At 42.4% G+C, this 15,281-nt stretch overlaps 1 protein-coding gene across 1 annotated transcript in view; it reads right to left on the bottom strand.

Annotated features, from left to right (window-relative positions):
* Positions 1-15,281, bottom strand: part of PLCB4 (phospholipase C beta 4) — a gene marked incomplete in the record, with an annotated part of 314,962 nt that overhangs the window by 112,839 nt on the left and 186,842 nt on the right. The window contains 3 exon segments of the mRNA XM_034764107.1: positions 13,299-13,442; positions 14,809-14,868; positions 15,195-15,275. Coding sequence (XP_034619998.1) covers positions 13,299-13,442; positions 14,809-14,868; positions 15,195-15,275 — 285 coding nt within the window.

Raw genomic sequence — 15,281 nt, 5'->3', positions numbered from 1 at the left:
CTATTCCTAAGCAACATTATACAATATGTGATGACATATTTAACTGGGTTCTATTTTAGAACAGAAATGAAGCAAAATATTAATAATCTATAGCAGACCACAGGGAGGCACAGCACGTGTGTTATGTGACTAACTAACTAACCAAATCTAGCTGCCTGTTACATATTCCATCATGCTTTCTTTCCAGTTTTCATCCTTAAAAAGTAAAACATTCCACTGACCATTAGGATATCTTTCAGCAAACAGCAGTATTACAGGCCATACATAATTTCTTTATAAGAATCTATTTTTCAACTGTAGTTCATACCTAGACTTTGCTGATTTGTACTGAACACATTTGAGGATTAGGGCCTAAAATTAAAACCAGTGGGAGTTGGCAATGGGAAATTTGTAGTGAACAAGGACTATAAGATCAGCCCCCAAACCAGCAGAAATCTGATGACATGACAGGCCAAGTTCTATCTCAGTTATATAATGCTAGGACTATTACATGGACCAGTGGTTCTCAACCTGTTTACTATTGTGGGATGCATTTGCAGCTCTCTCTGTGTTACGTGGGCCACTTCCAAACAACATATATATACTACCTGTATGGCCCTGAGAATGTCACATGGGCCGTAGCTGTGTGCTGATTGGGCTGCAAGCAGCCTGTGGGCTGTGGGTTGAGAACCACTGGCATAGACTATTGGCATCAGGGTAAATGAAATGGGGTTTGCGCCACTTTTCATTATCAACCTAATGAATAGAAAACCTCTCATTAAAGGCCAAATTCTGTACATGGAGCTTGAACTGACCACGTGTGTGTCAAAATCTATCCTAGAAACACTTTATAAACAGAAGTAGATGAGTGTATTTTTCTTTTCATGAATGAGTGCTGTACGTATCTGTAAAATTTATATGAGGGAATATTGAAGGCTTGAGCAAACTATATACAATAAATCTGACCTGTAGCCTTAGGTGGCTAAAATAACACTAAAAATGCCTATCTTTAACACAAATAGCTGCTTTAAACACACATTGAAATGACACAGTAGTTGTGTAATTTCATAACGCATGAAAGCAGAGCACTGCCTCCATTTAAAGGCATCATGTTGTGTTCTCAAAAACAAATTTCAAAGCTTTGCTGAAAATGTGGTTCTCATCTTCATATGTGGTTCTTTCATCTTCTTTTTGCGGTGTGAATAAGACAACGTAGGCAAACCACCTCCCAAAGTTTTACTAAATACACCTGTACTGTAGTCTATCAGCTATAGCTCAGTTCTCTTTCACTGTGGTATTTAAGCACTATTTTACCTGGTATCTCTTTTAAAAAAATGTTTTTAAAAACATCCTAATGGAAATGAAATGTTACCGCTGCACGAACACTGCAGTATCATGATCTGTCCCAATGTAAGCTGGATTTGTCTGACATTCTTTAAAAGCGCTTCAATCTTTTGACTTTCAGTAAGAAGTTAATTTTAAAAGCCACAGTGTGCAAAAATAACTACAGGGCAGCTAAACTAAACAAACCGCAGGCCATACAAATGTAGTCTTTAAAAAAAAAAAACACTAACAGGTTTTCTGCTACAACATGCCACCAGATGTCAGTAGATGTATGGTGTACAATGCCGTCGATGCTAACACATGATTAAGAAATAAAGATACGTGCATGTCAACTTGGATTTTCAGGCAACTGTATTAAAGCACCACGCTCTTGTCCTTAGCATTCTCTCATATTCATCAGGACTGACTGCCCAAGGGCACCACCACTGGGAAAACCCAAGCCATGAATCACCTATCCAGCACTTTCTTGGTGAAAAGATTAAGCCCGACTTAGGAGGGACTCCCAAACAGCCCTGCCCCAACAGGTAAACTGAGCCCGGGGCTGCTCTATTTTATGCCAACGTAAGTGGATGAAATCAAAGCCAATAACTGATATACCATAGGGGCATCCCAGCCACATCCTGCTATGCTGACAGAGGCCAAAGGAGTAGCATAAGAGCTCCTACGCCAGCACAGAATCACCCTTCCACGCTCCCTGGGCTGCTTATGCCAGGTTTTGGGCCAGACTTCCACCAGCTATGCGCCACAAAGCAGCTATACCACACTGGGGCATCTCTCCCCTTGTGTTTAATTTGGGGCTAGGTAGTACTACACTGGGGTCATTTGGTCTGCTTTACTCAAAGCTTGCCCCAAATTACCTGGGCATGGGAGAGTCAAAAAAAGGACTGTGTACAAATTGCACTGGAGCTATATGACCCTGGATGAAGAATTGAGCTACCAGTAAGTTTAGGCATATGCTCCCAGGTGTCTGTACCTGTGCATGAAATGTCACATTCTTCATCAGGCGGTCAAGGATCAAATCCTTGTGAGCCAGAAATCGTATGCAAAAAAACTAATTTTTAAGATTACACCATCAGATAAAAAAAAAAGTCTGAATATACAGTACTGTGAAAATGTTAAACTGGCAATATATAACTTTTCAGCCCTCAGCCATTCCCAGATTAAATGGAAAACTGACTAGCTAATGTGTTGTCTCTGAAAAAGGGGGGAAAGGAGGAGTTTATACCTTTCCTACAACCTAACTAGGATCCTAAGGACTCGTCTACACTTAAAACACTGCAGTGGCACAGCTGTGCCACCCTAGCTCTTCAGTGCAGATGTTGCCTACCCTGGCAGGAGAGGTTCTCCTGTCGGCATAGGGAATCCACTTCCCCAAGAGGCGGTAGCTATGTCATTTTTCTGTCGACCTAGTGGTGTCTACACCAGGGGTTAGGTTGCCTTAACTACAACACTCTGGGGTGTGGATCTTTCACACCCCGAGTGACAGTTTGTACCCACCTAATTTCCTTGAGTAGACCAGGCCTAAAATGGACACACGGATCTGGGAACAACCCCTCTTCCTTGCTATCAGGGAACTATCAATTTGATTTGTTCTAAATCAGTTACATGAAGGTGAAATAACAGCAAACACTCTGCAAAGAGAATCCAATCTGTTGCCTGGTGTTCAGCATCACCAAGCCACTTGTATGGAAAGAATGACAAGGGCCACTGAAAAAAATCAAATTCTGAATTCAAGTAAACAAGGACACCAGCATAAATCCTGAATGACACAAAGTGTTATTCTGGATTTATACCAGTGTAACCAGGAGAGGAATCTGGCCCTTAGCATCTCACCTTAGAGAAGCAATGACCATGAAACTAAATGGAAAAAATGAAGCAGTGGGCACGGAAACTACAGGATGAAGAGCTGAATGCACAACTAAGTACATGGAATGTGGAAAAAGATAACTTAACTAGCTCTGTTAAACAAAGAGCCAGCATTGGTGAATGCCTCTAAGTGGAAAAAATGAAAGAAACATTGACTGAAGAAGCCCATCTTCCAACATTTGCTGAATAACTCAATCAAATCCTTTAGAGCTACTCAGTGACCTTGCTTTGTCTTGGTTTCCTCAATGAAACACAAGCCAGCAGGGGCAGAGTGCACCGACTGCTTGATCTCTTAGCTCTTTATTAGCCAAGGACTTACATTTAACAGGATGAGATGCAAACTAGGGTCATTGAGAGTGACTAAAAACTGCTGTAACCTACAGCTCAGGCTGTTCAGTGCAACATCATCCCTGGTTTAGTTATAGATGAGACCTGTATTACCCAAATCAAGCAAGGAGATTCCACCTTCCCTGTGTCCATGTAGTCTCTCCAGTGAGGTACTCGGTCCAACATGAACACCAGGCTAAGGAACTGGGATGATGGAGTGGTTTTTTGCATCTAATATTCGCCCGAGAGGGTGCCTAGTGCCAAAGACTGATTTGTTAGAGTCCAGGACATGATAAATTGTGGATAATATCTCAATCAACACTTCTAAGTGGGTCCACTCATGCACACACAAAGCTGCGTGGAAAGGGGCCCGATCCTGTGCTGCTGCTTCCAGACATGGCCAGTGCCTCCTCTCCCCAGAAGCTGCAGCAACTGAGCGCACAAGGAGAGGAACCCCTGTCCCAGAACTCCAGCAGTAGCTGCCCCTAGGGGCCAGGCTGGAGTATCAGCAGAGGAGCTGCTACCTGCTGCATTGGTCCTTCAGTGCTGGATCCCCACGTGCGGTGCTGACACCCCGGCCTGAGTGTGTAATGTGGAGTCCCTCGGTGGGCCACTGGCAAGAAGGATAGAACCTGGGACTGCTGAGCTAAATGCACAAGCGTCTACTGTCTGAACTAAAAGACTGTTAGCTAAAAGGCTGTGTAGACTCATGAACCTCTATGTAGTCCAGCCACTAGAGGGGAACAGAGCCACGCTGAGGAAGCATCAGTTACATATGCATCTATGAAAGCCCTGGGACTAAGATAATTTTAGTAATTTTGGTGGTGTACTGGCTAGGCCATGGAGTTACAGATTAAGCTCTTGTTTAGGGCTAGAGTCACCAAGATTATTGTCTTACATGCCTCACTGATTTCAGGACCTCCACAGCAACTATGGGGCTATCCCTAGGAAGGAAAGAGAAGAGGTTAGTTTGACAAACTAAAGAGGCCATCTTCTGGATTTCCTCTTTGACTTGGCCCTGTTTCACTCGCGTGCGGTCAGCGAGTGATGGACCCGTTAGGGGTTTCAGAATCCTCCAAGAGAATATACTGTTCAGCCACTGAGCATTCTGTTAGTAGTCTAGCAGGGAACCAGAACATTTTGTCCTCAACCATTGATACAGTGGACACTAGATCTCCTCTTCCTCAATTCAGATGTCCGGTCAGTCTCACAGGTCACATCTGTACAACGCAGATTACCAGACCTGTGACACACGAAAGAAGCAATAGAAAGGAGACTAGACTAGGGACTGTGTAAAATTCATCCCATATCTGTCAACCGCAGCAAAAAGAGTTTCTGTACGTTGCTACGGAGGCGGTGCTCTACGCTAAAAGAAAGCTCAAGGGCTCGTTTCCCCCACTTCCAGTATTTCCTCTACCAAGTCCCCGCCAGCACAAATGTTCCATGTGGCAAGCAGTCCGATGAACCCAGATTGCTTCCACTCGTTAACAGAGCGTTTCTTGCTGTGAGGAGTTTTCCAAACACGTGCAGGATAAGTCCAACTGGATCTACATCAGTTTGGCTGCTTCTGTGGGAATAGTGTCAAGAACGGATGACACCAAAAAAACCTGATACATTTGTCGAGTTTCACACAGTGCGATGAGCCCTTATCCATTGTGGCTTGTGAAAACCAGCAGGGAAGTTTTGGGGCCACTGAAAGTCCTGCAGTAACACTTCCAAAAGAAACATAAAAGAGTGAGAGGGGAAAAAAAAAAAAAAACACCACAGCAAAGATCCTGGATGCCTTTTTCAATGTACAATGTAAAGGTTGGCCAGTAAGTGAAAATTAAGATACTGACATATCTCATGAACATGGCATTAACATATCCCTAGGGGATTGGTGGTGAAGCAGCAATACACAGCTCCCTGAATGGGGAAGCAACAGTTTTGTACTGAAACCTTGCGATTCTCTGGGAAGGTTTACTTATCACCTCAGCTAGATACCGTAAGCCACATTCCAACACAGTGCAAGAACCAAAGAGATACACAAGAATGCTTGAAAATGCAGGAAACTGAACAGAAAATAAAGTAACCAAATCGCGATGAACATAAGAACAAAGAATAATAAAACTTCTGTAATGCCTTCCATCCGAGGAACTCAAGGCTTGGCAAACATTTCTGAACTTAGTCTCACAGCACTCTTGTGTGGTGGGCAGGTATTATTATTATCCTCATTTTACAGATAGGAGAAGCTGAGGACAGAGAAAGTAAGTGACTTCACCAAGCTCCCACAGGAAGTCTGTGGCAGAGCTGGGAAGAAAATGTATAAAACTTCTAACTTCCAGTCTTGTGCTCTAGCTATAAGATACCAACGGATTGACTATTACAACAATATTTGATCAGCTTGCTTGAAAGGTTAGAAACCCTGATTCCCCTTTGAATGCAAGTTTCCAATATAAAATAGGAATATGGCCCTAATCCTGAAAACACTTAAACATGTGCATAACTTCAAGTGCACGAGTAACCCCATCGAAATCAATAGTTTCTGGATATACAATAATTTCAAAGTGTTTGCAGGACTGAGGCCTAAATCACTAATGATTATTTCTTTGACAGGGAACAAAGAATCAGCAGATTTCCAGAATTCTTTCCAGATACGTTCTAGAGTTTTCCTGGGGTAGTTTAGATTTAGAATGTGCATGCATTTAAAACAAGAGAAAACAAACAAAGGTACAGAGAAGTTCTGTATTTGTCTTTATAAGGGCTGTGGGAATCTGCTGCTGTTCCCAATGTCTCTGGCTGTACTTGCGACCTTCCTGCTTTGATACACACATCAATGCTCTTCAAATTATTATTAAAATGGAAGCCCCCTGGTATTACAGGGAGATCATTTTCCAGAACCAGACTACATCTCTGCTACACTGAAAAGCAGATCCTTTCTCTAAAGTGCTCTGTGTGGAAAAACAGTGTAGCAGCTTCTGCTTTCTGTTCATCAGCATTTACAGCATTTTGATCTTCCATAAGTGCATTAACCAGATAGTAATAAAAGTTAATGTGCAATATAATATCCATACCAATTGTTAAAACACTGTCCACTAAAAAGTTTATAATTACGCTGCAAATAGGCATGAGTTGTGACTGCTATTAAATGCTGTTGATTGTAAAACCGAGCCTATCTGCTCTGCGATCAGCCATTTGCACTGAGGTTTTGCAGGGTTGTCGGCCTGATGTAGCATCATCTTGAAAATGCTCTAGCTATGATATAAATCTATGCAAATTTACAAGGCAATATTCATAACCTAATAGAACCCAATTAACATTAAAATTGCTACTCCTAGCTAGTAAAAATAGTTTCTGATAAATTAACTCCCCATCTCTATTCCACATTTATACTGAGTGGGATTAAATTGTGAAAAAAACCAACAAAATAAATACAAACAAGACCAGTGGAATTTACCACCTTACACCAAGGATGAATCCCATTGTTTTTACCCATAGTGTTAGTAACACACGCCAAAGGGAACTGTCTTTTTGTTCTGGGTTTGTTCGGTACCTAGCAGAGTCTATAATTCGGACCCCCAAGTTGCCACAATAATAGAAATGTAATAATAGCCAAGACGTCTGACCCAGGAAGCACAGTAATAAAAATCACTGAATTTACATATGAACTATTTGACAGAGAAAGTATTACCTCAGTATTTTAGCTGATGCCTATTAGCAATTCATTCTTGTGACTCTCTCCTTAGCCATTAAGGTCACACACTGCCTTGTTTTCACTGCTGAATAAAGGAGCAAAGTAAACTAGGCAAGGTCAACCTCAAGCTTGGGTAGAGTACTGACATTGGTTTTACCAGATGGCAAACTAGGCAAAGTATTTTGTCTTCACTTGGGATAGCTCACATGTTCATTACCCTGAGGTAAAATGCACCTTTTTTTTCTTTTAGCAGTGAAGACAGGGCCTCAGTCGTCTCACGAATCTAGTGACTTATTCTTTAGAGCAGACTAAAAATGAAGAACCAGAATAAAATCATGAATGTTGTTTCGGTTTTATATGTAAATCTTTTGGGTTAGATTCCACACCACATCTCCAGAGGAGGGTTGACAATTTTGGTTTGATGTATTTCTAGATGTTTCATCACACGATATAATCTTTAATTAAAGATTAATCTTGAATTCCTGGAGACTCCAGGGCAATCCTGGAGGATTGGCAATCCTACTCCAGAGATAAGGAGGGGGAGCAAAGGTGGTATAAGGTCTGGACTCTAGGCTACTGCAGGAGCCACCATAGTCCTTACTGTAAGAGGTGCTTTAATTTATGGTAGCCTGGTTTGAGCGGCATATGGACTGCTTTGCAACCCAGAATGCCCTAGGCCGGGGCCTTACACTTCTCCTGCACTAGAGGAATTCTCCCTCAGCCTGCCATAGCCCCTTTACCCTGCCAGAATATAGTGCCCATTGTATAGACCAGGACACAGAAAGGCTACCTGGTAAATTAAATAACTTAAACCCAATCCCAGGCCACCATGAAATTTGAGACCTACAAGCAGTTGATGCAGGTGGTTTATAAAGTTCAATACGTAAACTTCATCCAAGGGTACTGAAAGAATTAGCTGAAGAAATCTCGGAACCACCGGCAATAATATTTACAAACTCTTGGATGACAGGAGAGGTCCTGGAAGACTGGGAAAGGGCTAACGTAGTGCCCATCTTTAAAAAAGGGAAAAAGGAGGAGCTGGGGAACTATAGACTTCAATACCTGGGAAGCTACTAGAGCAATGTCTAAAACATTCAATTTGCGAATACCTGGAGGATGAAGGGGTAATCACTAGCAGCCAGCTTTGATTTACCAAGAACAAATCATGCCAAACCAGCTTGATTTCCTTCTTTGACAGAGTAACTGATTTGGTGGCTAGGGGAAATGTGGTGGACATAATATACCTGGACTTCAGGATGGCTTTTGACATTCTGATAAGTAAGCTGGAGAAATGCAGGCTCGGCAGAACTACCATTAAGTGGATACATAATTGATTAAACAACCGCAAACAAAGAGTAACTATTAATGGAATGATGTCAGATTGGAGGGATGTTTCAAGTGGGGTTCCACAAGGATTTCTTCTGGGTCTGGTGTTGTTTAACATCCTTATTGATGACCTGGATGTAGGCAGAGAAAGCACATTGATCAAGTTTACAGATGACACAAAGATGGGGGGGCGGGGTTGCCAATACTTTGGAGGATAGAGCTAAAATTCAGAGGGATCTTGATAAATTGGAGAACTGGGCTATAGATAACAAAATGAAATTCAACAAAGACAAATGTAAGTTGCTACACTTGGGGAAGAAAAACCAAATGCACAAATACAGAATGGGGGATAACTGGCTTGGCAGCAGCACTGCTGAGAAGGATCTGGGAGTTGTGGTGGGTTTCAACCTCAGCATGAGTCAGCAATGTTGCAAAAAAAGCAAATGCAATTAGGTTGCATTAACAGAGGCATAGCATGAAAGACATAGGAGGTAACAGTACTGCTCTACCCAGCACTGGTTACACCTCAGCTGGAGTACTGTGTCCAATTTTGGTCACCCATGTATAGAAAGTATGTAGAGAAACTGGAAAGGATCCAAAGGCGAGCGACAAAGATGATCAAAGGGACGGAATGCAAGCCATGAGAGCAAAGGCTGAAGGAACCAGCTATGTTTAGTTTGGAAAAGAGGAGATTAATGGAGACGTGACAGCAGCCTTCAGATACTTGAAAGGCTGCCATCAAAAACTGGAGAAAAGTTGTTCTCTTTTCCCAACGAGGGGCAGGACAAGAGGCAATCAGTTCAAACTACAGCAGAGCAGATTTAGATGAAATCTCAGGAAAAACTTCCTAACTGTAAGAACAGTAGGACAATGGCACAGACTCCTCGGGAGATTGTGGAAGCTCCTTCACTGGAGGTTTTCAAAAGGAGGCTGGATAGCCATCTGTCGGATGGTTTAGACACAACAAATCCTGCATCTTGGCACAGGGTTAGACGAGATGACCCTCTGGGTCCCTTCTAACCCTATGATTCTAAAACAGTTATTACCCTTTTTAATCCCATCCAAGAGACTCTCAAACAAGGCTTTTTCTTCCTTCTAAAGACTCTCTATAGAGAAGGGGAACAAGGGATATTGTTAAAACAAAAGACTTCCGTAATACTGTACATTTTGAATGCTTTAACTGTTTTTCCTTCTTTTTCTGTATCTTTAATAAGAGAGTAGAAAGATTGTTAATAGTGTGTTTTCCATGCTAATAAGCAGGCTGAGGACTCTGTATTCCAAAACCTCAAACCTTGTTTAACTGTTTAGTGTTGTTCAGTGACAGGGTAATGTTAACACCCTGGACTCTCTGGGCTCCTTTATTCCATCAAAAATAACATAACAGTGCTCCCCTATTTCTCTCTTCCTGCGCCCATGCCAGGGTCCTCCATTCCCACCTCCCCCCTATGCCAGGGGCTCTCTGTGTGCCCTCCACTTCCCTCTTCCCTCTCTCCTAGGGTCCCACAGTCTCCTCCCACGCCTGGGGTTCTGCATGTGCCTACATTCCCCCTATGGCCCTATTCCTTCCACTACTCTTCCTTCTCTTTCAGAGTGTTAATATTTTATTACTATACTGGGACTATGTGCAGAGCTAAGCTGGGGGAGAGGGATGGGCACTGTCAACTTGTTCTTTGATCTGTAGATAATTAGAAAGGTGGGTGAAGCTGCTGGCTCAGCTAATCAGATGCCAGGGGGGTCCATGTATCACCCATGTCCCCCTTTCTGTTTTTCTGATTGCGATTAAAATCAAGAAGGTTCTGCCCACAAATGCCTAGAACATTCCCTAAATTTTGGAACTGACCGGATGTGGTATTGAAAAGTTATGACAGCCAAACAGAGAAATACCATTGAGTTGAGTGTTAGACCTCACTTCGCTTGGCCAGCAACATGGGGTATGCTCAAAAAGCATCACTGGTATGCTGGAAAGCATTAACTCTAGTTCCATCTGTGCAATCTGACTTTCATAAGAGTGACTGGTGACATTCTTGTGAGGTATGAAAAATTAGCCTCATATTTTGTAACTGCATTTAAAGAGATATTGTAAACTTGAAATCTAGTCAATAAAAAATAATGAGTTAAAGGTAGTTTCAAGTATTACATCCTCTTCCAAGGTTGTAATTTTATAAGCAGTTTTTCTACTTTAAAAAAAATTCTCTCCCCTGTTGCTGTGCTAAAGACTCACACAAACTATCTGCACGGCATTTTTTTATTTTGTCTGTTTTAGGAAGGGGCGAATAACTCCTCCGTTGAAAACACAATACACGTAAGCTAGACGGAATCCAAACATCCCAAACGGAGCCTGGCTTAGGAGAGCGGAGATAAGACACGCTTATTATTGGAACACACATAACTGGATCTTTACAGCCTAAACATGTCTTTGCCATGAGCCCTAAGCAAGGGGCAGTAGATTATTTTGCTGCCCCTGGAGCAGACCAGATGGCAGATTGTGACCCCCACACTCCCAAGAGTCAGATATTTGCTTTTCAGGTTCCCCATTGCTCTGAGGGGGAAATATCTTGTGTCAGGTCTCTCGCTATCACAGCAGGTTCCTCTTGGTGTGCCAGTGGAGCTACACTAACTGGTGCACTGTGGGGAGGAGGGGGAAGGAGAAGAAGAGCACTTTCCTGTCCCCAGCCCCTTCCATCCACCTGTAAAGAGGTGGGGAAGCAGCGTCTTTATGGAATCTGCTTTCCCTTGACACTGCACCCTATGGTATCAACACCCTGGCATGAGGGAGAGCGCCACACCCCCTTGTTCCTCGGTGAGGCTGCACAATACAGGCCACAGCGTAGCCTGTGGTGACCAAGAATTATTTGGTCTCTCATCCAGAAGGTAACACTTCCATAAGCAGAACTATTCTGGGGCACTGGCTGAGGACAGAATTACGGACCCGGGAGTAAAGAGTCACCAAACCACTTTCCGCAGTGCCAGGTGGTGTTTTTGTCACGTATTGACCAATCCTGAACCTGATTTAGCTTATGACGACCTCATAAGGGATCTCAGAAGGTAGTGAGCACTTTCAACTCCCTTTGAAGATACTGGCTCTCAACAGCTTCATGAGAACAACAGGCACAATTACTGAAAGGCCCCCACGCACATCTGGAATGCTGAGACACAACCCTGGTCCCCTCGGGTATGTCTACACGACGGCTGGCCCAGGTCAGCTGACTTGGCTCATAGGGCTATAAAACTGCAGTGTAGATGTTCAGGTTCAAGCAGGCCAAGCCCAGGTCAGCTGACTGGGGCCAGAAGCGGCTGTGTCGCAGGTTCATTTACCGTAGCTTCCTAAACATGTGTTTTCCTTTAGCTCACAAGTAGTATTAGGCCCATATATTCATCACATACAAAAAGCCAATACACTACAACACTCCAAGAACTCCACTGGCTTCCCATGCTTTCAGATGCAGCCAAGGTTTTGGTTCAATTCTATAAAGTCCTACATGCTTCAGGGAACGACTGTTTTAAGGACTACCCCTCTCCTGAATCATCTTTGTTAACAATCGCTGGGTGTACGCTTTTGGAGACCTTTAGCAGAGAGTCCAAAGCTGTAGTGCAAACTCCCAATAAGGGCCTGTCATAATTCACGGACAATCCGAGTGCAAAGCAAATCATGACTTTTTGGTCAAGCATCTGGATTGTCAATGAACAAGCAGCTCCTGGGCAAGGAGCTACCTGTGTCGATCAGTGCAGCCCGGTAAACTTATTGTGACACTACATTTCATCTCTATCACGTGTCCAGATATTGTGGCAATGGGTGCAGAAAGTACATTTTAAAATATATAATTAAACAAATGTATGGATCGATCTCTCTCCTCAAACCAAGGAGACCAAAACATCTTGACCAAATCAAAAGATGGCTAACTAGCGTGTCTACAAAATATTCTAGAGTACATAGGAGAAATTATTCTGGTAAGCATACAAGCGAATTCCTACAATAGTTCTCTCCTTTTTTGGCTCCCAAAATGCTTTCAGACCACGATTTTGGCAGGTTACTTCCCTGAATACTTTGATATCAGAGTCAACATGTTGAACGTACAGAATAGTCAAACAGACTTAATGTATCCATATTAGGTATACAAATAGGTCTTCCACTATGGAGTTTATTCATGACACAATGTTTAAGGGGGAGTGGTGCCAAGCACTGAAAAGAGAGGTGTTATATATTTATTGTGTGTCTTGCTGCATGATGGTTGCAATGAATGGTCAGGTTATGCTTTCCATCTATGAGGCTTCCAATAATAAAAAGGAAAGAGGAAGCAGAAAGCCAAGGGATTTAAGGTAAGTCTAGACCAGCGGCAGCTCCAGGTGCCAGCGCTCCAAGTACGTGCCTAGGGCGGCAAGCCGCAGGGGGCGCCCTGCCGGTCCCTGCGAGGGCAGCAGGCAGGTGGCTTTCGGCAGCTTCCTGCAAGAGGTCCGCCGGTCCTGCAGATTTGGTGGCGGGTACGCCGAAGCCGTGGGACTGGCAGACCTCACGCAGGCATGCCTCCGAATCCATGGGACCGGGGACCTCCCGCAGGCACGCCGCCAAAGGCAGCCTGCCTGCCGTGCTTGGGGCGGCAAAAAAGCTAGAACCACCCCTGGTCTAGACAGAAAACAGGTGTGATTGCAGCTCATGTGGATACATCTGAGATAGCTTTATTCTAGCTAGCTCACGTACCAGTACTAATAAATTTGTGGCAGCTTGTGCTTCAATGCAGGCTACACTTTTCCCCCCGCACCCGGGCACTGTTTAACTGTGGAATACCTTAGCTATTTCTGCATTTTCTGCTACCATGTACGTGAAGCTGATGTTCACCAGATCTGTGCCACTGCAGACACACACTATCCGCCCTTCCAGCTCATTTTCTGCATTTCCCACAGTCTCAAGAGCAGCTAGTATTTTGGGATCCTGTTAAACGGAACAAACGCCTTGTTAAATGCACAGTACAAAGATTAAGTTAAAAACACATCTCAGGTTCACATGCATTAAGACTGTAAATATTTCCCAGACACCTTAAATGAGTTCTTTCATTTAGAATCTATGGGCATGGTTGGGGGAAAAAAAAATCTAATTTAATAATCACTGAATGTGGCTGAATCATAAAAGCAAAGAGAGAATTGCAGTATTTTAAATACATTTCAGAAAATTACATACATTACCTCCACAGAGAAGGGAAATGGAAGACTTTTAAGGACTGGTAATAGTTTATGGAAATTCTTAACTCTATCTAAATAAATTATTCCAATCCAAATCAGTAGTGACCAAAAGTAGTTATTTGCATGGAATGAGTGGGTGATTTCTATCCATTTCTTAGCAGCACATCTCGTGCTCTTTGGTACCTTTACTAGCAGTCAAGAGCCATAGATTTAATAAGCCCAGAGACTGAACTATTCATAGAAATTCGGAATATTTTGAAGCATATTTGAAGTTTGAAGCATATTCGTGGGGCATCATGGGGAAGTCTGCACTGCCTTAGCCCATGACCTACTTTGTTGGCTGAAGATTTCAGTCTATTACCTTGCAAGAGAACTAACTTCGCTAAAAAAAATAAAAATCTATGATTAAAGTGAAAAATCTATGATTTTTAAGTAGAACCACAGTCTGATTGAAGCTTTTGTATTTGACATCACCAGACAACTAGACAGCAAAACTCTTAAAGAGACACTGTGAAGCAATTATGCCCAAATTTCATCTCAGAAAGATGTCTAATTTCCAAATGCATTTTAAAAAGAAATCTATATTAGAAAATATTTTAAAAGCTATGATTTCTGCAGAACCCTCAGGTGGCCCCTCTGCAGATTGCCTTTGAAACAGCAGTTAATAATCACAAGTCCCAGAGCTGTCCTGAAATAATTGATTATTTAAGTGTCTAAAACAAGGAAGCAAACAAAAATTTCAGTGAAACACAGGAACACATCTTGAATGACCAAGGAAAAAAATTAAACCAGAAAATATTTTCAACCTCCTAAAATGATGATATAAAATAGTTCAAAAAATGATTTAAAAACCCTTGACAGGATCCTTTTAATATTTAGTGCCCAGATTTCACAGCCTCTTGGAAGGTCAGCACTGACATGGCATTACCATATTACAAATCCTTGACACTGAAATAAAATAAAACCACTTAATCTTAAACCTAAATGTTTTAGGCTATGATTTTACAAGCAAAGTTGTGCTGGCGGTATTTTGTAACAAGCTGCACTGCATTCCCCACTTCACCTTCAGCTTAAACACTCTTTGTTTAAAAGAACAGTATAAACTAATTACAGAGTACCTTTGGTACAGCTCCAAGACGAATACTGTTGATCAGGGAGCATTCTAATACCTGTCCTTCCTAGAACGGCAAGAGAAAGCATGTTAGCTAAAAGGTCTGGCGAAACACAGTGCAGATCCAAATAGGAAGTGAAGCAAAAATAAACAATGAGTCTTAAATGCAATCGCACTTAAGTAACACAAAACAGGGTATTTTTTTTTCATGTCTGTTAATAACCTGTCAAGTATTTCACTTATGTAACGTCTAAAAACACAGGAGCCAAGCTATCTTACTGTAAATAGTTACAAAACCACATGTAATTTTTTGTGATTAAAAATTAGCCAGGAAACAAACCAAGTGCAACAACATAGGGAGACAGTAATGTTCCTGGTACAACAGTACTGTACCTTTCCTTCACTTTTCCACCTTAGGAAAAAACCAAATTCATCCACTTGAAAGAGACAGTTTGGTTCGAAGACAAAGGACTCCTGTTG

The sequence above is a fragment of the Trachemys scripta genome, chromosome 3, assembly GCF_013100865.1.
Source record: "Trachemys scripta elegans isolate TJP31775 chromosome 3, CAS_Tse_1.0, whole genome shotgun sequence".
Taxonomy (NCBI): domain Eukaryota; kingdom Metazoa; phylum Chordata; order Testudines; family Emydidae; genus Trachemys; species Trachemys scripta.
Note: the sequence above shows the minus strand (reverse complement) of the source record. Positions and strands in the feature narration are given on the sequence as shown.